We start from the raw sequence: 24,946 nt of genomic DNA, 5'->3' as shown, positions 1-24,946 counted from the left end.
CGATAAAAATCAGTGGAAATCGATATTTCTTTTGAGTTTAAAGATTTTTTTTGCATAAGTGGAAGTTAGAAATCAACCCGTTAATTTAAACTCTTTATGGTCAGAACATGACTAACAATTCACATTCTTGAATTATTTACACACTTCCAGCCATTTTTCCTTAACAAAATAAATATCTTATAGATATAGAATAATATAGAAATGAATTGCTTAGTTTCTGCATGTTCTACTGAGTGATTGTTTCAAATCATGAAACAGGTTTGTGTTGCCTGACTTCGATGATGCGTATCTTCGGCTGCAATTATTGTCGTTTTATGAGGAAAATTACATCGCGATAATTATAGTTATCCATTTATCGCCCAGTGATGTTCTTCAGAGAGCAACATCAGCTGTCAGTCTTCAACAGAAGATGGGTCACAGAATTTAATTCTAGGAGCTTTAGACATGAGATCTACTACTAACCTTGCTTAACCGATTTTATGTTGATAAATTGCATGTAAACTAATCTTCAAGATTGAAATGAGAACCCTTTAAAATAGATAGATAGATTGATTGATTAGACAGAGAGATAATTTAATAGAAAAAGGAAATAAGAGTTTTCATCACTTCGTAGGAGGAGATGTCTTCATTTATCTGTTTGAAAAATGCAATTATTAAACTGCTTTACTTTAATTGTTAGGAACATGAAATGCTAACCATCTGGTGCCCAAAACAAACTGCGTGCAGCTAATAACGTAAACGTTACGTAATAACCCTAAATGTCATCAAACACAAAAGAAAGGAAAGTACCTAAAGTTTATTCCAAAAAAAAAAAGACTAAAAACCTGTCATTTGAAAATATAAATACTAAGAGCTATTAGATTCAGTGCACACGCAAATAATGCAATTAAGCAAACTCGTTAAACTGTAGTTCAATTTAGCTGATTTTAAATGTGAGTGTTTTCTTTTGGTGAGTCTAGAGTGGGTGGGCGTGGCTGAGTTAACGGACTAGGCGCTCATTGGTTCAGCTCATGTGCAGTGACGTGTCCGCGACCGTTGGCTACAGAGAGAAGTGAGCAAGCGCTAAATTCAAAATTTTCAAACAGCTGAGGAGCTCGTGGCGTGACAGAGAGAGCGGAGAGACTTTTACTCCCTCACCAGGCAAATAAAGAAGAAAAACAAAGAGGATTGTGCTTTAATTTAAGTTTGTCGTAGTGTATATCAGGATGGACCCATTCACGGAGGTGAGTGCCCTTTATGACAACATTTAATCGTTAGTTGGTGAGGGAGGGTATTGATATAAACTAGTACCAGTTCGCTGTGCACCAACTGCCATTACTTCTAGATAGGAATCAAGTGCTGTAATCCGTCGTTAACGTTACTTATTAACTTATTATTTTATTTACTTAAGTTTATTTACTTATTAGCTTATAACGTGTAGATTTGCAGTTTTTATTTACATTGTAACGTTTGTGTAAAGCTAATGCTTCTCTACTTGATCATAATCTGGAATATAATAAAGCCAGCATTACTTTTACTTGCAATATAACTTAATTTAAACGAACTGTTGATGAAAATGTGTTGATGTTGTTGTTTTTTTTCGGCCAGTCATATTCGCTTTTTAAAAACACATTTCTGTTATAACTTACGTGTGTGACTTTAAATCACTTAAGTTAATATCTGTTAGATCTTGTTTTTTTGTCCATTGTTTGATTATACGTTAGTTGTTTCTGTGTTCGCATAGCCGATGTTAACGTTTTTTTTAAAGATTTTTGTGTCAAAATGCAAAGTAGGCTCTAAATAAGCACTGTCCATTCAATCCTTATGATATTGTATGATATATGTAAATATCAGCCATTTCAATATAAAACGTTTTTGAATAAGGAAAAAACAATTGCTATCAGGGCTGTGGCCATAACTTGTGGCTGGTTGAATACAGGAAGCTTGGTTTGACTCTAGCCAATAGGATTCGTCTGCAAGGTCACATGACAAAATTCCATGGACATGAAATCCTCTCTAACTGAAATTTCCACTCATTCCCTGGGAGACGGCCAACCAACAACCACACTGCAGGAATGTGTTTGGTCTTGCTCAGTAACAGGGCTGTTAATCATGAGTGTGAGATGTTCTGCTAGAATGAGCCGCTGGTTTGTTCACACTCAGAGATGATCAGCGCAGATAAACAGGACCCATGCATGAAAAAAAGGAACTGAAACTTGGACCTTTTGATACTTGAATGCAGTTTTTGCCTTTGTCATGCATATCATGTAGACCTCTGAAATAAAATTTATTGTACTTGCATATTCTTACGTTTTATGTGTTTTAAGAGATCTGTTTCTCATTAACACTGTCATATAGGCCTTAGTAATGTAATGAGCACTTTGCAAAGCTAATTTGTCATTTTGATTACTCAGAAACTGTTAGAGCGCACACGTGCTCGTAGAGAAAATCTGCAGAGGAAGATGGCGGAGAGACCAACGGCGGCCAACCGTCCAATGGCTAAAAGGACAAGGGAGCCACTTGCAGACACAAACAGTGTCATAAGTGAGCCAACCATTGAAAAAGGTTTGGTTTTGTTGAAATGTTATTTTCTTGCATGCCTGTTTTGACATATGAACATTAGATGTTTCATTACTTTTCTTCTATAACCTAAAAATAAGTTTTTCTTCTTTTTTGGATAGCACTTCCCTCTTCCAAGCCATCCCCCTCAAAGCGTCGCTGTTCAGATGAAAATACTCTCCTTTCTGGAGAAGAAAACAAGCAACCAATGGCCCCGCAAATGACAGCCTCTGAGCCTATGACGGACAAGAAGCCACCCCTGGTTCCAAGCAGTGTTCGTCCCATGCCCGTGGAGCAAAGGTCTGCTCGTTGTACACCAGAACCAGAAGTGCTGAGCACTCGACCTCCTCCAGACACTGAAAAGATGATGTGCCCTCCTCAATCTCCAGCAAAAAGCACAGATAGTGTAATGAAGCACGCCGCTCTAGATGGAGCCAAAGAGGCACAGAAAGATGCACCAACCCCAGGCCTCTCCAACATGAGATCTCGTCTACAGAGACTGGCTGATCAAAGGAATTACTGGGACTCTGAGGGTAGGCAGCTCTCACATCCTGAGTGCACAGAACTTAATTACAGATTTATAGACCATTCATAATATTGAGTTAAGCCCAATATATTGCTTCAGGATGATTAATTGGTGCATATTTGTGGCGACTGCATCAGCCATTTGTGCCATTAGTAGTGGTTGACTGATATATCAGGCTGATATCTGGCTTTTCTGCTCTAACAAAGGCAAACACTATACTTTAAAAAAAAAATTTTTTTTAATCATAACATTGCAGAAAATAAGCAAACTCCTCCAAATTGCAGCAATGGTTATGAATATGTTGTTGAATACTGAATTGTGATTATCAAATGTATCAGTTCTATATTGGCCATTGGCTACCCTGCACTCTAAATTATCACCATCAACCATTAAAAAAAAAAGCTGTATCAGTTGACTTCTAGCCTTTAATGGAAGTCAGAATTTCAAAATCCACGTTGCCTGTTTTTATATATTCTGAAGAAATGAAATATCTTATAAACAAACAATCATTTAATTAAAAAGAAAAGTGTGTATCGTGTATTTAAAATGGACGAGTAGTGTAAAACCTATTGACCGCTTCGAATTATTTAAATTGTACTGTTTTTAACTTAATGTTTTGATAAAGTGCAAGTACACATTTAAGGTCCTCCAGAAGACAAAAATCTAGACAATATGTGATCCTAGTATATAATATGACTCTCAGAATGACAAATAAGTAAGCTAACTATGTATTCTACACAAAATTGTGCTTTCAGGGACCTCAGAAACAGTCCCAGAGAACGTAGGTTTATCTCTGAAGTCTCACAAAGTGGATCTCCCTTCTGCTACCCCAACAAACTCTGAGCACGCCGTTGGAAGAAAGGGTAGACTGGCAAACCTTGCTGCTACAATTGGTTCCTGGGAAGATGACCTTGGACACCCGCCCACTTGTCGGGACAATGCACAAGCACAGCCTGGCACGGCCTGTGTGCGCCCTCCTGTCAGGACAGTGATTAATAACAGTACCAAGGCAAGTCCTGCTGTGGAACGACCTCAGACTGCCCAACCAGCTCCACAAAAGTCTGTTAACAGCGGTCAGCAGGTGGGTCATGCCAACAACAGATTCTGTTCTATCCTTTTTATTATGCAAGGTTGTGTTGTGGGTTTACATGCGCTGAATGTTTTCGGCGGGGGCGGGGGGAATCTTGTGTAAAAAGGTATAAAAATGTTTGTTCTTATAGCCAACAGTTTACTCTTCAGTCAAGTCAACCAGGGTGGTTCCACCTAGTCCTCAGAAGACAGAGTTTCCTCAGCCCAGACTGGCTCAAGCAGATCCCTCTCCTGTTTCCAGCCCACTGAAGATTTATCCCTCCACTCAGCCCTCCAGTCCACTTAAATCTTTGACAGCATCTCCCTCCAGTCCCCACAGAGGTTACATCTCTCAGAGCCCCCTGAAGAACCAGGGCCCATCTAAATTGAATTCTGGAGTAGCACTTAAATCAAGCCCAGCAAAACCAATTTTGACACCTAAACCCTCTTCTACTGCTGATGTTTCTGTCATACATCAGACTCGTGAGAGGTTTACCAAGGACACGACACCCTTACAGCACAGAGGCCCAGCTGGAACTACTGGTCAGTGCTGTTTCTCTTCTTGGTTTCTTTTTCTACACTGAAGTGTAGGTCTGTGAAATTATGATTGCTTATGTTTGACCTTTAGTAGGCGTCAAGTCATTTTTGGAGCGTTTTGGAGAAAGGTGCCAGCAGCGCAACCAGAATTCTCCCTCTGCATTAGGAGGTCAAGGACAAACACCTGTGGCTGCTCCCTCTGCCACCCCCAAGTCCAGGCTGCTTCAGGAGAGGCTGGGGTGCACCCAGGCCACCTCCACCACAGCTGTCCTCACTCAGAAGCAGAAAATGGCATGTATTCTTTACTATTTAAAGGGCATATTTGTTGAATTGCATATGAAATATCAGCACTAATCTTTTATTTATTATTAATAGGAGCGAGAGGCAGAGCTGGCACAAATTCGTAATCGATTTCAAAAAGGCAACATATTGAGGAGCAAAGAGGATCTCAGTGAGGTCAAGAACGACCCTGAAAACAAGGTTTGCTATCATGTTTCCTGCTGCTGCTTGTAAATAGAACAGTGCAACTAGGGCTGTTGCGGTTAAGGAATTTCCCTTGCGGTAATTTTGAGTGGCTCAATAGCGGTATTACCGCATATATGTGTGTGTGTGTGTAATCTGTGTGTATGTGTTACGATGTAAGGAGGTCATATTCAGAAACCAATAAAACCGAAACTAAATCGCGTTGAAACAGGAAGTGAAGTAAACAGAAGAGAATGACAAAATAACGGTCCACATAAAACTTAAACCTGACAATAAGATCATTAGTATATTGTTAGCCTATATACATACATACAGTTAGTTCTGATCCTCGCATCTGACTGGACAAGAGACTTTTTCTGTTGATTATTTCACCTGCGTGTTCTAGACGGCTGTCAGTCAGTGCAGTTTCATTGTTTCGCCTCAAGGTGGCGGCAAGAGACTGTCTTTGAGTGAGCCTTTAAACCGTTCATTCAACTACACGTTCAAAAGTGCTGATTCATTCAGAGATTTGTAATGAAACACGCTGTTTAAATCATTTTAACTTTGAGCGCCACTTTTAAAGGCTCAGCTGAGCAGCAGAGCGTCGATGCTAAGACAGATTTTGCTTTCCTTGGACATGAAAACCTGTTTTCACATATGATTTGGCCTGAAGGACAGACGCAGGTAATCGCACGCGATCAGTCGATCTCTCTCTCATTCGCAGTCTGTTTAGGCTTGTTAAGTGCAAATTTACTGAGCCTCTGTGCAAATCAGCATGATACACATTGTTATCATTACTAATATTCAGTACACATGCACGAAGTGTAAAACAAGAAGGGCGTAACCTTACGAAAAAGAAAACGCTGAAATATCGCGGTTGTTGCATTCCTCTGCGGTTATGCTCATCAATAGCGCGGTATTGCGATATTGCGGTTATCGCGACAGCCCTAAGTGCAACACAATCTGATTGTGTAAGATTATAGTCCATATTTTTCTATAATATAAAAATAAAATAATTTTAAAAATCTGTTTTAGCAATAAAAAAACAAAGAGGAAGGAAAGCAGCATTTTCCTGTATTTGTTTTATCACAATCTCTTTGTCTTACCTCTTTTTAGTTGTTTTTGTTTTATTTATTTTTTCATGTAGCTGACATGACACAGCCAAATAAATAAAACTACTAATACTAATCACAATGATACTGAAGAGAAATATAGCAATATAAATGATGGCTTTTATTTGAACTCTTAATTTTTCCAAAGTCTGTTTTGTTCCTCTTTTATAAACCCAGTACTTAATTTTATGATAGGAATGGGAAGCCAAAGAACTTAATGTTATTTAATGCAACCAATTTTTTTTTTATCCTCAGGAAATTGAACTGTCTGTACAGAGTCAGACTTCTGTGCCAGTGCATGATAATGAGCCTTCTGTGCCAGTGCCTGAAGTACTCAACAGCCCTTCTAAATCTAGTGAAAAAGGTATTTTATTATGAAAACTATATAATATAGTTAAATGTGTTCTTCTAAATCATCCCACTGCTAATTTTTAATTAGCCATATTTGCTTTGCTGAATTTTCATGTTGTTTTATTCATAGTAATGGCATAGTGGTCCTCATATTTTTTTGGAATATGAGTAGATTGTAATTTTTTTGGAATATGAGTAGATTGTAATTTTTTTTTAAGGCAAGGAGTGTGCTTTTCCAAGCCCTGCAAAGGAAGTGGAATTTACAGAAAATATAACAATGGTGAAAGAGCAAGTGGAAGTGAAAGGTATGGAAAAAAAAAAGTTGTACTGTAGATTGTTGTTCTTCATGTCAAGGTGTTATTTGCTTTAACGGTTTAAACTGTTTTGTTTATCACTGTTTAGTGTCAAAAGACAAGACTAATTAAATATTTTTGCTTTTTTTATTGTATATGTAGGGCTTGGTGATCATATCTTGATGTTATTCAGCATTTTAAAGATATTTAAAATGCATCTTGTATATTGAATATCTTTTTGTATATCAATGGATTACATTTTGTATTGTCTCTTGTACTTTCATTATGATATATCATGACGAATATATTTTGAAAACTTATATCGCTAATTTCCATTACATGTTTTTGATCATGAACATTCTTATTGACATTGTAGAAATAGATGAAGTGCATGAGATTGAGATGAATGTGGATGGCTCCGTTAACTCTGAGGTGATAAATGAGCTGTTTGATGGAGTCCTGGATGAGAGCGAGGAGCAAAGTGATGAGGAGGATGAAGATGCTCTGAATATCTCCTCCATGTCTCTCCTTGCTCCACTTGCAGAGACTGTAGCAGCTGTGGTCAAGAGCCCAGAAAGAAAGCCTATGGTGAGCCCTGGGGATGTAAGTCCTTAGCTAAACAGTGATCATGCCAAATAATCGGAAAATCTCGATTTAACTTTTATTTTGGTCCAGACATCGACTCCTGCCAGCTCATTTATTGAGAAGAGTTCCACCCCTGAGAGTGTATCCAGACCCAGTAAGTTCCAAAGGGCACGCATGTTACGAGCTGGATCATCTGACAGCATTGATGCCATAGATGAGCCGCAAAACCAGAACCTTCTGTACAGGTGTGCATCTGCTCGTTGTCTCTCTTCAAGCAACATTCAAACTGATTTGTTGAGTATGATTTGTATTTAATGCATGGTTGTTTGATTTCAGCATTGATGCCTACAGATCCACAAGGGTTAAGACTGAGTCAGAGAGACCTCATGTTAAACAGGTGTTAGTGAGGAAAGAGGATGTGTCTCAGAGAATGGAGACCAATGGGAGCTCCAGTCACATCAACATCAAGCAGAAAATGAAGGTCTGTTCAAAAATGTTATTTATTTATTATTATTTTGTTCTTTAAAAATTATACATTTTCTTTTTAGCAATGAGTTATGTATGCCTTATATTTGCATTTTACATTTACCTGTTTAGCAGACAGTTTTATCAAGTCATTTAAAGTAGAGGAACCTAAGCAATTCGTCCCAGAGCCAGACAATCTTTGTAGTATGCCAGGTTTATTAGAAAGCTAGATTATGGAAACAAGCTACAACAGGAGAAATTTATAGATGAGATAAAGAAGAATATATGCGATGTATAAATTATCATTTAGAAGCGCAAACAGTAAAATAGCAATAAAATCTGACATTAACTGACCCATAAATGTTGTTTCTTATGCTCCAACAATGTTAAAAAAGTGTGTATTTTAGGTTGGTCCTGCCAGTACGCATGTGCAGCATGAGTCACAGGGCTCTATGGGAACTAGACCTTCTAACAACAGCTGCTGTGATGCAATTACTTGACCAATTGCAACTGGCTCTTTTATATAGAAGGCGGGACTTATTTTGCCCTATTGCGCATTGCAGTTTCTCCTAGTCATAGTAACGTGAGTGAACTGTCTTTGATCTGAATGGAATTTATGATGCCAAGTTGTGTTCTCAGATATTGACCAATGAGATGAACCTGCAGCAGACAGTGATCCATCAGGCAAGTCAGGCTCTCAACTGCTGCACAGATGAAGAACATGGGAAAGGATCTCAAGTGGAGGCTGAGGCTGAGAGACTGCTGCTTATTGCCAGTAAGTGATATTTTCCTTTTTTTCGCTACATGGGTGAATTTTCAGGTGATTTGTTTCTTAAACTTTGACTAATTTTGTTCTTTTGTTCGGCCTCAGCTGAAAGGAGGGCTGCCCTGAAGGCTGAACTGGACCGGCTAAAAGCAGAGGGTCCAACAGCCCAAAAGAAAAGCACAAGCAGTGCCCAGGTGGATATGGGTATACCTGCTTCTAAAGGGTCCATCTCACTGCTGGAGCTGCGACTCCCTCTGAAGGCTGACTTTATCTGTTCTTCTGCCAACAAGCCTGGTGAGAATGTTTCTGCTTTTATATATAGATACTTTTTGTTTGATGCCTTAATGCCTAATCACTCACTCATGTCTTAATTTTGATGTAAGAATGTGGAAACCATTACTACTTTGTGATGATCCGTGCTGGAGCTGAGAACACAGTGGCGACGACTCTAGCCAGCACACGCACTGGCCTAAGTGGCGATGCTTTGACCTTCTCCACAAAATTCACTTTGTAAGTGTCACTTCCTATCAAGCCATTCTTGACATCCCTATAAGCTCAGTATAGTGTTTATTATATTAATATTAATCCTTGATGTGCAGGTCTGACGTCTCTAATGACTTTGAGATTGATATTGAGGTCTACTGTTTTGTAAGTACAGCTTTTAATTCGCTTTCAAGTGAAATTCATGCCTTTTGAACACAAATTAAACCTTTATCAAAGAGATTTAGTAAATGTTTGTTTTTCTCATAGGTTCAGAAACGGGAGCTGAACCCTGACAAGAGGAAAAAGCCCAACAAGTCAAAGGTAGACTCATAGACGTGCTAGATTAAAATGACTGTGTACAAAGAAGTGTAGTGTGTAACACTAAGTTTTAATGAACGCTACTCTAAAGAGCAGCAGTCAGCGTGTCCAGATTCTCCTGAGGCATTTCCATGACATGGAAACATGCTTGTTGGTATGCTGTGTTTTAAAATCCTCACCTGCTGGTGTGCAAGCAGTTGGTTATGTCTAGTCTCGTCAGTCTGAACAAAGTGCACGGTGAAGGGTATTTTTATTCATTTCTTAACTTAAAAAGGCCTTTTGTCTCAGTCCCAGTAGTACTCATTAGAGGTCGACCGATGGTGGATTTTACCGATACAGATAGCTAGGTTGGACCACACTGGCCGATACCGATTAATCAACCGATAGTTTTCAAAATGGATACTGAAAGAGAGCTAGTGCTTTACTATTTAAAAAAAAAAAAAAAAAAAAAGCAGCAACAGTATTGAACCATACTTTGTAAATGAATAAAAATATTAATATCATTTACTATATTAATCATTAAAGTTATTTCATAATTTGCTAATGTTAAAAGAAGAAACTTTAAAATGTAAAAATATAGCCTATTAGTAGCTAATAGTGAATGTTGAAATGAAAACGCTCTAACAAGGAACAATACTTCTACAGTTTTCATTAATGCTACGAATGGACTTTTATTGTTAAATGTTACCATTTAATTTCAACAATCATGCTTAAAGATGGCCATGTTTAAATATCTACACACGGCCATAGCATTAAAATTACATGCATATGGATATTGTATGTGTACTCGCACACCTTATTTGCTTCTATTTTTTAACACTTGATAATTATCTAATCAAAAAAAAAAAAAAAGTTAGTCGCGCAGCGCTGCGTCTAGGAGAACTCAGAGGTTTCACACACACACCAGACGCTTTGCGTTCAGATCAAGTGGCGGTCTAAAACAATTTATTTAAATCACCAAACGGACATAAGTTTGCTTCAAGAATGAACAATGTGGCATAAATGAGTTTGAAGTTCGGTGTTTAAAAAAACAGCAAGTGGAAAGAGAACGTGCGATCTATTACAGCTCTCTACATGAAGCATACCGACTTTATTAGAGCCACAGAAAGACAAACGTTTTGCTGAAAAATGCACAATACATAATTTATAGCCTAGGGTGAAGTCATTATATACATTCACAACGATTTGGGACAAATATAATGTAATTTAATAGAAAACTATGCGAATGACGTTCTGTTCCGCGGCAGGCTTTTCTGTCGGCTGTATTTAAATGCGCATCTGGAGTTTCCCGCTCTGTGCAGCGCGCAGTGTCACGTGTCAAAATAAACAACACGTGCTGTCAGTGAATTCCGCCTCTAGAGGCCGCTCTCGTACTGTATAATGCCAGCGGACCCTTCTCAGCCATTCTGGCAACGGTTGCAAACCGGAAAACTATCGGCATGGATTTTTGCCGATAACCGGTAGTTGTGGCAATCAACTATCGGTGCCGATTAATCGGCAAAACCGATGAATCGGTCGACCTCTAGTACTCATTAGTGCTGTGTTTGTGTATAGTAAGCTGGTGTAAGTATTGTCCACTATATTTTACTCTGAAACAAAATTTTATCTCCACAGGCTATCACACCAAAAAGGTTCCTTGCTATCTCTGTAAGTAGTCTGTTCACTTTAACCTCAACACGTGCTAGTTTGTCAAAAGGGGTCAATTTGTTTTTTAAATAGTTTTATTCAGCGAGTATACACTGAATTGATCAAAGTGACATTTTACAATGTTACAAAAAAGCTGTTCTTTTTATTTTTTTTACTAATCAATGTATCATTATCTGTATTAGGGGTTACGCAAAAATATTAAGCAGCACAATTGTTTTCAACATTGATAGATAAGAAGTGTTTCCTGAGCACCACCAAATCAGCATGTATGTTAGAATGATTTCTGAAGCACATTATTCCATATATCACTACAGTTACACTGTTACTATTCTTTATGTTCAGAGGAAAATATGATGCTCAAAAGAAAATGGGGGTGACTCATGTTTTAAATGCAATCATTAATAATCAGTTAAAATGGTAGACTTGCAAAATGATCAAAAAGCTGTTGTCCTCTGGGGAAAATTCCACACCCCAACTTTCATCTTGAGTTGAGGTTTTATTATGGATTCAATGTCAGAAACCTAGACTGCACCAAATCTCAAAGATTTATTTTATAAAATCTGTCTCCCCAAAAAAACAAACCATCAGTATATAAACAGTGAAACTGAAGAATGTAAAACTGCTTGAATAAGCCTACAGGGCCTCTTCTATCTTTAATTTAATCGTGTATTTCTTCTCCTTTGTAATGTAATATTGTAACATGTAATACAGTACCATAACATTCATTTGTTATAAACAATATAAAAATTTAAAGTTCTGACTTCTTTTTTTGTGTCCTCTCTATCTATTTTAGAAGAGCAACCTCCAAACACCTGGTGAGTATTAATGAGCTTTTAAAAGCTGTTCAATTCAACTAACGTTTTCAAACAGTTAATTTTTGTTCATTTTGTTTCTTCATTTTCAGTTGTGGCTAGCCCCGGTGGTCCAAACGCAGTGCGCACCAGTAGCTTTGTACTTGTCGGATCACACAAGCTAACTCTTGCCTCTATTGGGAAAAACAAATTCCCCTTGGAGAAGGTAATTTCCTCCCTTTGGTTCTGTCTCTACATCATAACTCTTCCACAAATCAAACGATACTAACACCATCACTTGGCAATACACACTGAATGTATAGAGGGTATGCACACAACGTCACAGTAGGTGGAAGTGACTGCGGTTACACCTGCTGAGTGGCAACATAACGTAGTGTTCAGTTTGAACGCAGTGAAAATTAAAAGAATTCTGACTGATAGTCACAATGGAGAACTCTGTATCATCTGACGGTTTTGCAGGTAATTTTAAAAGTTACTACTAAATGGATTGAAACAACCAGAATATCCGTTGATGTTCTCACGACTTTGATTTCAGCACAATACAGCGCTTCATAATACACATTGTTATTTCTGTAAAGTTTTATTGCTGGGTGAAATAACAATATAAAACGATGTAAGTGATCATTCAGATTTAGATCTAGCTGTATTGTATTATTGTCTAGAACAGTGGTTCTCAAACTGGGGTACGCGAGGTGACAGATGGGGGTACACAAACAAATTGCTGAGCTTTAGCATTCATTTAATTCTACACCAATTTAAAGTAATATTAAAACTGAGCATGTATTTCTAACAAGCAAAATGCTGCTTCTAATACAAAACAGGAGTGCCGTAAACGGTCAAATGACATCAAATTACCTCATCTTTTGCGGTCAAAACTGACTGCATTCATGCGTATTATAGGATGCCCGCAGATAATGCTGCTTTAGCAAATCACGCTGCTGTTCATTGTATCTTCAATGTAGATTTGTAGCTCTTAGCATGAAGAACAAATATTGACAAGGACTATACATGGAGATCGATTTAAGAAACTCTTCGATACAGAAACATACCCTGTGCGAGTTATTGTTTTTCATCTTTAAAATGTGACCAAGAATGCAATTTTCCCTGAATATTCAAACGATTGCAACTGTGACATTTATTTTGTATAACAGTTCAACAAAAAAGGTAGGATATTAAGTGAACAGTTTACATTTTAAATGTAGCCTACATTTTAAACACAATATTGTCAATTATTGTTTGTTATATTTTACAACTAAATAATATTTCCAACAAAATCCACAACAGCGGTGTTTCGTTAGTGAATGAATCTGCAGCTTTGAACGATTCGGAGAGTCAGTGATTAATAACCCATTTATAACTACAGCCATTTGCTTTGTTACTGCAGGAATGAATGAATGAATGAATGACGTGATGCTTTACTCATTAAGACAGTGCCACCTACTGGCGATTTTAGTTTTAAATCTACAGGTTTCTCTTTGTTTTGCCATTTATTGCTATATTTATTTATTATATTAATAATACACTTAATGGCATGTTAAGAATATGACATAATATACAATTAATAAGGCTAGAAAAACTTTGCCTCCCTAAAGGTAAAAAAATGCACCTGTAAATCAATTTAAGGGGGCAAATATTGTCCATTAATGGAAAAGATGTGACTGCGGTCTAAGTGGGGGAACTCAGAAGAATGTTAAATGCCCCAGGGGGTATGCCACAGTAAAAAGTTAGAAAACCACTGGTCTAGAAGATCAAGTGTGAAGGCTTTTGTATAGCTTTGTTTATTTCTTTTGGCATCAAATTCGGATACATATATATATATATATATATGTATGTGTGTGTGTCAGGAAACCCTATTCTTGGCCACATGTCAGTGTCCACCTTTTTTTTTCTTTTTTTTTTTTTTTCTTTTTTTTGTAAGATGTAAGGATCGCTGAGTCCAACTGCTAGTGCCAGCCAAGTTGCAGGGTGTTTGCCACTCAGTCGGACTGAGTGTGTGTGTTCTGTCATGAAAGTGATGCCAATGCATACCCTCTGTTGCTTGCTAACGTCAGAGAGGGAGAGGTTTAACCACAGCACTAGTTTTCACACCTGCTTAATACAGTTTTAACACTACTCTTGTTTTTCTTGCACAGTGCTGCCGTTTGCGTATGCCAGACTCTTTCACATGCAGTCATTTCTCTCTTTTAGATCAAATATGAAGGGGTTGAAAGAGAGCTGCTCAGTGACATGTTTCACAAAAAGGTTGCTATATTTGCTCTGTGTTTTGTAACACGGGTTGTTGTGTGTCTGAGTATTTGGCTAACAAGACTTGGTGTCTTTTCGGGGATAACTAACTGTCACTTTAAGCTTATTTACAATTGTGTGCACATCATTGCCTTTGTATTTGGGTGTATACCAGCTGTTTTTGTTACTCCTTCAGGCAAATGTGTAGCTACTTCCTTTATGGCTCGCTTTTGCTGCAAACGATGCTTCTCTTGGATATGTTTGTGTTCTAGTCCTTAGTGTCCCGTTTTGCTACAGGTACCTTTCCTTTGTCCTTTGGAGGGGCACGTTTATCTGAAAATGCAGTGCGAGGTTGGCTCACGGATAGAGGAAAGAGGCTTCCTGGTGAGTCTTTTATACTGAAAGAATGATAGACGATAGATTAGTAATAGTCATTATTAAACACTTTCTTGTTACACTTGGCTTTGAGTGATGCTAGTGAAGGTGTCTTTTATTTGCAGACTATGTTTGAGGATGTCAGTGGATTTGGAGCCTGGCACAGGAGGTGGTGTGTCCTTTCTGGATATTGCATCTCTTTTTGGACCTACCCTGATGATGAAAAACGAAAGGTTGGCCTACTATAATTTTGATAATTTTTGAGATGCATTTAATTCAAGTTAACAGGTTATTATTCTTCCCACAGAATCCGATTGGTCGCATTAACCTAGCTAACTGTACCAGTCGTAAAGTAGAGCCGGCAAACAGAGAGTTCTGTGCCCGGCCCAATACCTTTGAGCTCATCACTGTGAGACCACAGAGGGAGGATGACAGAGAGACCCTGGTCAGCCAGTGCAAGGACACACTGTGTGTTACAAAGTAAGACCCAATTGAAAATGTGAATTTGTGTGCTTTTATGGAGAAGATCAAGTTTTAAATCGGAACATCCCTTTGTAATGTGCAGGAACTGGCTGAGTGCTGACACTAAGGATGAGAGGAATCTGTGGATGCAGAAGCTCAACCAGATCTTGATAGACCTGCGCACATGGCAGCCAGATTCATGCTACAAACCCATGTAAGCCTGATCTCATCAGGCACCAAGGGCCAAAAGTATTCTAGTCTGACTTTCACATTGACTGCGTATATGTCTGATTTGGAAGTGCAATATGGCATCAGTTACACAGTGTTTACAGATACATTTTACAAGTTTGTAATTATAAATTTGACAAAAGTTAAAAGCCATAAATTAAAAGACATTTCAATTAAAGGACAAAATGCTTTGCCTTACAAGGGTATTCAGGTATGTTTTTGATACTTTTGTCTGTGTAATTTAGCAAGGATTGCTTAAAGACTAATGCAAGTTTGTTTGCTTTATTAGACTGTCAATTTGTGTATGCATATTTAAATGTTTTTTTGCATGACTGCTGTCTGCTGCGATACCTGCTGTAGTCAGACTTCTCAGAATATTTGTTAAGCAAGACAGGAGGCAGTGTCTGAATCTTTAAATGAACTACACATTTAATGTCAGTACTTTGTGGTGACAAGTTTGATTTTCATATTAAGTACTGCCAAAACCCATGATCGGTTTTTATATTTGTATATTTGCTGTTATAAGGATCACTTACATTTTTTTTGCTCATGTCACAGGAATCAGAAGTTTATTTGAAAAAGATATTTTGGGGTTTGGTTGGATTAGAGTTATGAAAATTGAGATTTATTTATATATCAGTTTCTTGAAGTACACAGTCGAGAGCTCACTTGGATAATGAAAGGGAATGGTTTTTTTTTTCCCCCTCCTTTGTGACATTTATGGGCAGTGTTGGTCCTATCTGTGGTTAAAAAGCTGCAGACCATTTAAAACAACTAGATCCTTCCCTATGTCACCAAACCTGTTTTCAGCTCAGCTTCAGCAATAACACTATGAGGGATATGTGCCTTCAAAAGAATACAAATGTTATTGATATTTGCCATATAAATTTCCCTTTTTTGTTGAAAAGGAAAATGGCCCAAGACCTGTTTTTTGTTTTTTTCTTTACCCAGATCCAGATGATTTCACAATTGAGTTGAAATATTTATCATGCACATCCCCTGTTTTCTAAGCTCTCTACGCCATATATATATTCTTGTGGATTTGCTTTGTAACTTTTATATGAACATTTTATATCATTTTAATGGTTCTAACTAACTTTATTTATCTATATCCAAATGTGTTTGAATAAGTGACATCTACAAAAGCTTTTTTTAATTTACACTAAATGTCATATTGCCTTGACTGAGACAAATTTCTTAACCTTGTGATACACAATACCAAAATATAGCCCCCCATCACTGTTGTAATCTTAAGGCACTTTAGTGTTATGGCTGTTTTGTGTGTTATTGTATCTTAAAACACTCCAAATGTGGCTTCCATGTATCACGCAGAGCTGCAGTTTAAATAAAACAAGATTTTGCCAACCTACTTCTCACAAGTTTCTTACTGTTTTGTTTGTTTAACTGCCTTGTATCTTACCAACGTTTAGTTAGGCTCGAAATATTTAGTATTAATAAATCATTACTGTATGATCATGTAAAAATAAAGTATAGCAATTAGATGAAGAACTTAAATTTATATTAGAAATGCCTAGTATTGTTGTAGTACATTTTTGAAGGTCTTTGTCTCAGACTCGGGATTTTATTTCAAGACCTGTCAAGAACAAACAAGTAACTTTAATTACATTTTAGGATCATTTTTAAACTCGGATTTTACTATTTCGTCAACGAAAATAGTTCCAAACAAATCCATAGCAGATCTGTTGTGCGTTTCTGAGCAACTCAAAGCGGTGTTTCGTTACAGAATGAATTGTTTGCTTTGAATGAATCGGTTGAATAAATGAATCTGTGACTCACTCATTAAGTGATTTGCCGCTACCTGGCCTACTGGCGGTTTTAGTCATTTAAAAGTACCCTTTTATTTTTGTTTCCCCATCATATTTTTGTTCAAAATTTAATTTTAAAACACAAATCTCAACATTTATGCGGTTGTAATTGTACCAATTCAGATGCAACTCATGTGCCGCCTCTATAGTGCAAAGATGAATTTTGTTCTTCATGATTTCATTTGATCGGTCCTGTTATTGTAATTGCATTTATTGATTAAATATAACAAATTTATCAGGCAGTAAATGTGGATGAATTTGAGAAGTGCTGGTTTGGTCTTGGTCTTGCCCTGCATTGTTCAAGTCTTGGTCTCAACACCCTTTGCTCTTGATCTCGACTTCTTTATGTTTTAACTATTTAAATGACTAAAGCTGAAATAAATCAAAGCGAAATAGAAGTATAATAATAAATGACAAAAGCAAGATACCAGTTATAAAATAAATTATAAAAAGGTCCAAAATTGAAAAAAAATTAAAAATAATAATAATAATAATAAAATACATAAATGCAACTGAACGACCGTCTGTTAAAAGAAAAGTTCGTTGAATTCATTTTAGAGTGACCACTACGGTGCTTCTAAATTATGGTCTGTGTGGTTAATATAAAGTCGTAAGTACAAAAGCGGAATAACAACCTTTGTACAGTCTGATGTAAATATTAAAATGTAATTTTAGATACGGATATCTCAATTTTCCTTATCTAAACTTTCACATCTCCTTCATGTGCGATGTGTCACTTCAGGCCAAATTCCGGATATTAGACGATACTGAGGTATTTACTTTATCCAATGAGCTCGCGCTGTAGATAAACGGCGTGCCATTGGCCAATCAGATGGATGACTTTGTGCTAGAAGGCGGGGCTTTGAAGCGATACTCAGCAAACGGAGGCGTTACCACTTCCTTTCCTAGTGAGTTTGCGGACACGAAGTGTGTAGTGGAGAGAAGTGTCCTTAGTTCGTTTACAACTTGTAACCATGGCCCCCAGCACGCAAGTGGATGATACAGTCTCCAGTGTAAGGAAAGGCATTCGAGCCATTCTTCTCGGCCCGCCCGGTGCGGGGAAGGGGACGCAGGTGAGAGTTCAAGCGAAGGGCCGCGTGGCTCTTTTTGATTAAACTGTCCGACAGTAGCGGGATAGATAACGTAAGTACTGTGTTGTCAAGGGTTAGCTCACCCACAAAGGAACAGCCTAGGCATTTAGAGAATCTTTCTGATCAGATTATTCATTCAGAGCAATTGTGGAATTATTATTTAATATCCATGTCGCTCAGATCATTTGAGCTTATTAACATGACAATTAACACACGTGAATTGGTGACCACTGGGAAAATTGTAGATCTTTCTGTCCTGTTGGGTGATAATGTAACTCAACAGACCATAAAGAATAGGCATATCAGCTTACAGGGCAGTCAGCTTGGTTTGCAATACTGCTTGCTGATATTAAGCAATATTTGCTGCACATTTTGAATGTCAGTAAAAGAGTTCAAACTTGGCTTATGAATGTGGTTATGACAGAATAGTGATTGAGTTTTATGGTTTTGTTCATACAGACACTAGCGTTGGTCGGATTTTAAGGTGTGTTTTTTTTATTTAATAAGTCTCTTATGCTCACCAAGACTGCATTTTATTTGCTATTGTGAAATATTAGTACAATTCTAAATAACCATTTTATATTTTAATATATTTTAAAATGTATTTTATTCCTGTGATTGTAAAGCTGAATTTTCAGCAGTTCTCAGTGTCAACATGATCCTTCAGAAATTATTCTAATAAGCTGATTTGCTGTTCAAGAAACATTTCTAATATTTTTATGTGGAAAATGTGATAAATATTTTTTCAAAATTCTTATATCGATAGAAATGCAGTGCTTTTTTTAAATACAGTCTTCCCTGTCACGTTTGATCAATGTTATTGCACACTTGCTGAAAAAGCTATTAATTATTATTATAATTTTTTTTAATCTTACAGATATCAATTTAATGGTTTTTGTTTGTTTGTTTGTTTATTAAATTTATTTATTTCAAGACAAATGTTATCTAAAAACAGTGTTGGACAGTAACTAGTTACAAGTAATTTAGTTACTGTAATATTACTTTTTGCAGTGACTAGTAATGTAACTAATTACTAATAAGATTTCAGTAATAATATTACAGTTGCCATCCATAAAACAGCTTAGTTACTTCTGATGCCTCAACCCAACAATCAAAATCCAACAATCAAATAATTCCTAGATTTATTTTCATAATTTTCACGACTCGCACATACATGTGATGTCCCCAGTGCAGCAGGCAAGCTTGGAATATGGAAAAGCTTACATTCAGCAGATAGAAATATTGCATTATATTGATTTTGTCAGAAAAAAAGATGATCTGAACACTGTTGTGTAAGTTGTGGCTGTACTTTACTCTGGCTTTACATCCCACCCACATCCCTCTGATCAGCATGTGGTACATTATATTACTATAATTAAAAATCTTTTTGGAAAATTAAACGGTTTACAAACTTATGTGATTTGATAAAATACATTATGAAATATAAACGTATATGGGTAATGGAAAAATTACAATTAGCTTCAAGCTACACATGACAATTAATGAGATGAATATAACACTTCTACTTGAATGTCACTGTTAATCACTATTGAGTGTTTGTAATAACTTCTGACTGCGATTCAATGTGGATTTTGGTCAAATGATGAGGCAGAAATATGTTGTTAGTAACATTCAAGAAGATTTTAATGTGGAAGATACACAACTTCTGTGGGGCGTGAAGAAAAAGTAATTTAACTAGTAGTGTAACTAATTGCTGTTGCCAGAAAGTAATACGTTAAGTAACTATTACTTTTGAAAGGAGTAACTAGTAATGAGTAATATATTAACTAGCCCAACACCGTCTAAAAATATAAAGTTTATGGATTAATTGTTCCCATGAAAGGTTGTTAGATGAACAAGTCTTTGGCTTTCCTTATATTCTAAATGTTATTTCATGTAATGTATCCGATAATAATTTTTTTTTATTGCTTCTGGGTTATTTCCATAAATGTTTAATTTCGGCCTCCACAGGCACCCAAGCTTGCAGAGAAGTACTGTGTGTGTCATTTAGCCACTGGGGACATGCTGAGGGCCATGGTGGCATCTGGCTCAGAGCTCGGTCAGCGGCTTAAGGAAACCATGGATGCCGGCAAACTGGTAAAATGAATAGATGTTCTAGTTTTTATATCTTTTAAAATTTGTATTTTAGGTTGGAGGGATAAAGTCCTGAGTCTTTGTTTTGTCATCTTTCCTTTAGGTGAGTGATGAGATGGTGGTGGAGCTCATAGACAACAACTTGGACACGACTGCATGCAAAAATGGATTCCTTCTGGACGGCTTCCCCCGCACTGTCAAGCAGGCAGAGATGGTGAGGACTTTTTTTAAAATCTGTAAACAACTGACCCTCCATATGTGTCTGATACATCTGTGTTCTGTAATAATAAAAAGGGAACTCTCTGAAGTACTCCATTTTAGGGGTGTAACGGTATGTGTATCGAACGGTTCCAAATGGAAGTGATCTGCTGACGGACAACGTGCTGCGTTGTCACAGGAACATCCCAGCTGAAGATAATGAGGAAATTAGATCGCTCCCTTTGCCAAGTGCATTCCAAACGACTAAATAATGGCTCGCATGTGCCCTGCTCACTCCAAAGTCCCCACTCCAAGGGGATAGGGATGATCACTTCCATTTGGAACTTGCCCGTGAACCGTTCGATACACGATACGTGTACCGTTACACCCCTACTCCATTTATAATGGGAGCCCAAGAATGCATCAGTCAGCCCGCGTCTCTCTTTCTTATTTCTAGCTGGACGGCCTCTTGGAGAAGCGTAGTGAGAAACTGGACTCCGTGGTTGAATTCTCAGTTGATGACTCTCTGCTAGTGCGCAGAATCTGTGGGAGGTATGAAGATGTGGAAGGTCCTGTAAATTTGGAACTTAGTATTGTAGTCCACCATTGCCAATGTTTTCTAATTGCTCGGTTTAATTTAATGAATGCAGAATATACTGAAAAGATGTCACTCATTTCAGGAATAAGAGAAGACATGTTTTCTAAGTAGGACATAATAGCTGTCAAACACTTTTGTTTCTGTTGTCTTTAATGGAGGAGGTGGCAGGAAAATGTTCCTTTGTGGTTTTGATTGTATTTTAAGAAGGAAGTGTACCTCCTTACTTCCTCCTTCCTTTTAGTAAGAAGCATGACAATGACTCTTTTGTTTAAATGTAAAAATCAGTAATGGACAAATACTTGATGCACAAGTAATTGATACATAAATCAATTGCTACTAATAATAATAAAGATTCGTACAGACATTTAATATTTATTTATCAGCAAAGAAGCAAACTTTTTTTTGTTACCAAAACATATTATACAGTATAAAAGCATTAAATTTGAATATACTAAAATATCCATTTAAAATATGCAAACATGTAAAAGGACACCATATAGTATTTTAAAAATAAGGAAATTGAAACATTTTAAGAGGAACGCTATGCAAACATACTAGTTTCATACCAGACTACTACAGCAGGGGGGAGGATACATGGATGTTATTAGCATTATTTGGCCTTAAAAAGCCTATCCTGTACAGACAGTGACACAGAAATTCAGATATGTCCACATTCAAGCATTTTAATAAGCTTAAACAACTTCCCCCTATTAGTTCCCAAATAACAAACTCTCGTGACTGCAATATGATTTTAATTTTCAATAATCGATACTAAAAACTCAGACTTAGTAACGCACTGTAAATTTAAGCTCCCAGTTCTTGACCGGATTATTGAATCAGTGAGTTCGGAAGAACAGCTGCATTCGGAAAGAATTACCTCATTCATAAATCCGACATCACTATTGCCTCTCAGAGCGGGTAGCATTTTCTTCAGTTCATGATAGTTAGTTGAAATTAAATGAAATATAGTGGAGTAAAAAGTATGATTTTATACTCGGAAATAAAATACTCTGATAAAGCACAGATGCTTGAAAAATGTACTCAAGTACAGTAACTGAACATAATCCATTTCATTCCTCAGACTCATTCATCAGCCCAGCGGCCGGTCTTACCATGAAGAGTTCAACCCTCCCAAAGAGCCAATGAAGGATGATGTGAGAACCAAAAACCATCTTATTCTAATTAACAGGACCACTATGAGCATCGATGTAGAGGTTTGGTCTGATCCATGTGTCCACAGGTGACCGGGGAGCCTCTTATTCGCCGTAGTGATGACAACGAGACCACTCTGCGCTCCCGACTAGAGTCCTATCACAAGCAGACGGCCCCTTTAGTGCAGTACTACAGTGACCGCGGCCTCCATGCAGCTGTTGATGCTTCTCAGTCCCCCGAACTCGTCTTTGCCTTCATCCTTGCTGCCTTCTCTGCTGCTACCTGTAAAGACCTTGTTTATTTTGTCTGAATCATCTCTACATCCACTCTTTCCTTGTATGCATTATAAACCCTATTTGATTCCTTTTATGTTTTGTATTTGTCTTCGTGAGTTTGTCTTTAGACATGGTTTTGATTCATCTGCTGCCTATTGTACAATGGGTAACGGAAGTCTTTTGAGAAAAAAAGCCTTTGAAATATTAAACACTGAATGTAGAACCCAAGCTAATTGTAATGTCTTATTGATTAAGACCATATACAGGTTTTAATACTAACTGATTTGGTTATAAGCATCAATATAATGAAAGCATGTTTTTTTTAACTCTAACCAGACACCTGTTAAAAGGTATGGTTATGTCATTTGCACCATTTATAATTCTTTAGAAGATCTGGTAGATCTTGTAGTAATGCATGATATCCAGTAGAGGTCATGTGAATGCTTGGTTTAATTGCTGAATGGAAGAAGCTACTTTATTAATTGCTTTATTAGCTCATATTTTCTAATTCATGTTCGGAGTTGTCATTAATTTACTTGTGGGCTTTTCTTTTCCTTTTTTTCTGCAGCTGTATGAAATCCAGTTTCTCCCATCCAGGTTGATCCAGATGTGAAAATAATGGATGGGGGGAAAGGGGGGAGCTGGAAGTGACTCAGATGTTTATTTTGATCATTCCATGTAGTGAATGTGTTTTGTAATGAACACCGATTTAACTGAAACCCAGTTGATTACCTCCAATAAACATGGGAGACTATTTTCTACTACCTTACATGAAGAGGTCGATTCTTTGTTTCTGCATTACTGCCCCAGTGCCCAGATTTTACATCCACTTCTCCGTTTGATGTTACATTGAAGACACTTTCACAAGTTTGTGACAGAAGTACAATGATAATCGGTGGGGGAAAAAAGGGAAGTGACTTCTCTTAGTACATCAGCCGACCAGTGTATAATGTGCATTACAGGGTTCCCCTGGTCATAGACAACGTAGACATATCGGGGAGTTTTGAATTTCGAAATTATTTTTTTTTCCAAATCTAGAAAAGTCAAGGAAATTCCGATAAACATTTGTTTTCTAGTTAAGCTCTGATTTAAAAATGTTTAATCCATATTGCTAGATAGTGCCTTTAAGCTGTGTGTGTGTGTATTGTTCATTTGAATAATTTTAATTGAAATGTTCTGAATCAAAAACCATAAACGATTTTTAAAAATGTTTATAATATCATAATCACAGACAACTGGGGCCTGTACCATGATGGTGGCTGAACAAACTCAGGGTTACAGGATTAGTTTTGACTTGACAAAACCAAACCAATCCAATCCGGCTTTATTGGTACCATGAAGCTGATCATCAACTTTCTCTGTCAACTCAGGCTTTATCCTGAGTTAATGGAGCACATGCACATGAAAGTGTGACATCAGTAACGAGCAGCCAATCACATGCCTTAAAACTATGATTCACTTCTTGTGAGAGAGTCAGTGCGAAGATTAAAAGATTGAACAATATGAAGAATTTAAACACATTTACACAGCACGATCATGAAATGATCTATCCATGAATGAGGAAAACTTAAAGAAAAAATCCTACCATATAAGTGCAAGTAAAAGTTGTAAAGTTAGTTTATAGAGTTGATAATGTTTATAGGTATAAAAATACTTAAACATCGAAGCTCATATGTAGTCATGCTTAAAGCTATTGATTCTAAAACTTATTTATATTGCATATTATCTATATGTTTACACTGATTTTAAATAAAAGCTTAATAGTTACTATTAAACTAAGCTGGCTTGTGTAATGAATTAAGGGTATAAAAATTATATAAATAATATAAAATAATTATAAAAAATAATCATCTCTAAATAATCTGATGATTTTATCTTTTAAAAGTGTTTTACTACGTAGCCTCCTTTAATTTGGAGTAAGAGAAACGGGAGGAGTGGCTTTATTGCGTCACTTTGCTTGAAGCTGATTGGTCAAATTTCGGTTTGAGCTCTCTAAACCAGAACATTACCTGCCTCAGAGCAGGTTAGCTGTGGAGCATGGCAATGAACGCAGCTAAAAGCCAAACCACTTTCATGGTACCTAAAACCCAAAGTTGGCGCAAACTAAACTTAAACTTACCTGGCTAGCCAGCTAAAGCGGCTTCATGGTACAGGCCCCTGGTCTAAAGTGTGGGAACACTACTAGAATTTAAACTATTTCAAGAATATACATTGTTATGTATAAATAAGTGGTTCTACACCTTTTTGACTCCTAGACTCCCCTTTGTCCAAGAAAATATTTAAAGCCCTTCCTCTGTCTTAATTAGTTAGTACGTTTCTATGGTTATAATAATATTGGCCCCCAGTCCCCTGGTTAACCACTGTTTTACATGACCTTATTTAAATTATTTTAAATAATAAATACAGAAATACAGAAATGTTTTGAATTGGACGTGAATTTCGAAGGACGTGTCTTAAAACG

General features: G+C 37.0%; 2 protein-coding genes across 10 annotated transcripts; both read left to right on the top strand.

The window, feature by feature from the left end:
- The first annotated feature begins 1,031 nt into the window (after window positions 1-1,031).
- Window positions 1,032-16,615, top strand: anln (anillin, actin binding protein). Of its 7 annotated transcripts, none has more exons than XM_058754001.1 (26): window positions 1,032-1,223; window positions 2,394-2,544; window positions 2,661-3,071; window positions 3,820-4,145; window positions 4,285-4,675; window positions 4,764-4,960; window positions 5,045-5,149; window positions 6,499-6,607; window positions 6,813-6,899; window positions 7,264-7,490; window positions 7,563-7,717; window positions 7,809-7,953; window positions 8,577-8,712; window positions 8,809-8,997; window positions 9,087-9,213; window positions 9,303-9,351; window positions 9,454-9,507; window positions 9,596-9,658; window positions 11,119-11,151; window positions 11,945-11,966; window positions 12,056-12,168; window positions 14,151-14,204; window positions 14,484-14,570; window positions 14,687-14,794; window positions 14,869-15,041; window positions 15,127-16,615. In XM_058754001.1, exons 1-26 carry the CDS (start codon window positions 1,206-1,208, stop codon window positions 15,239-15,241), a joined length of 3,645 nt encoding a protein of 1,214 aa, XP_058609984.1. In that variant the 5' UTR covers window positions 1,032-1,205; the 3' UTR covers window positions 15,242-16,615. The 7 variants fall into 7 exon arrangements, with proteins under 7 accessions (XP_058609984.1, XP_058609983.1, XP_058609987.1 ...); XM_058754000.1 differs by having other exon boundaries at window positions 4,761-4,960; XM_058754002.1 differs by having other exon boundaries at window positions 1,034-1,223; window positions 4,761-4,960; window positions 7,264-7,475.
- A 1,347-nt stretch (window positions 16,616-17,962) lies between these two features.
- On the top strand, window positions 17,963-23,254 carry ak2 (adenylate kinase 2). Of its 3 annotated transcripts, none has more exons than XM_058754802.1 (7): window positions 17,963-18,150; window positions 20,140-20,265; window positions 20,366-20,476; window positions 20,918-21,012; window positions 22,140-22,212; window positions 22,299-22,494; window positions 23,054-23,254. In XM_058754802.1, exons 1-7 carry the CDS (start codon window positions 18,052-18,054, stop codon window positions 23,059-23,061), a joined length of 708 nt encoding a protein of 235 aa, XP_058610785.1. In that variant the 5' UTR covers window positions 17,963-18,051; the 3' UTR covers window positions 23,062-23,254. The 3 variants fall into 3 exon arrangements, with proteins under 3 accessions (XP_058610785.1, XP_058610784.1, XP_058610783.1); XM_058754801.1 differs by having other exon boundaries at window positions 22,299-22,546; XM_058754800.1 differs by having other exon boundaries at window positions 22,299-23,254.
- The last annotated feature ends 1,692 nt before the right edge of the window (window positions 23,255-24,946 follow it).

This window comes from Onychostoma macrolepis, chromosome 19 (genome assembly GCF_012432095.1).
Source record: "Onychostoma macrolepis isolate SWU-2019 chromosome 19, ASM1243209v1, whole genome shotgun sequence".
NCBI lineage: Eukaryota > Metazoa > Chordata > Actinopteri > Cypriniformes > Cyprinidae > Onychostoma > Onychostoma macrolepis.
The sequence above is the reverse complement of the archived record's forward strand: the minus strand, read 5'-3'. Positions and strand labels throughout refer to the sequence as shown.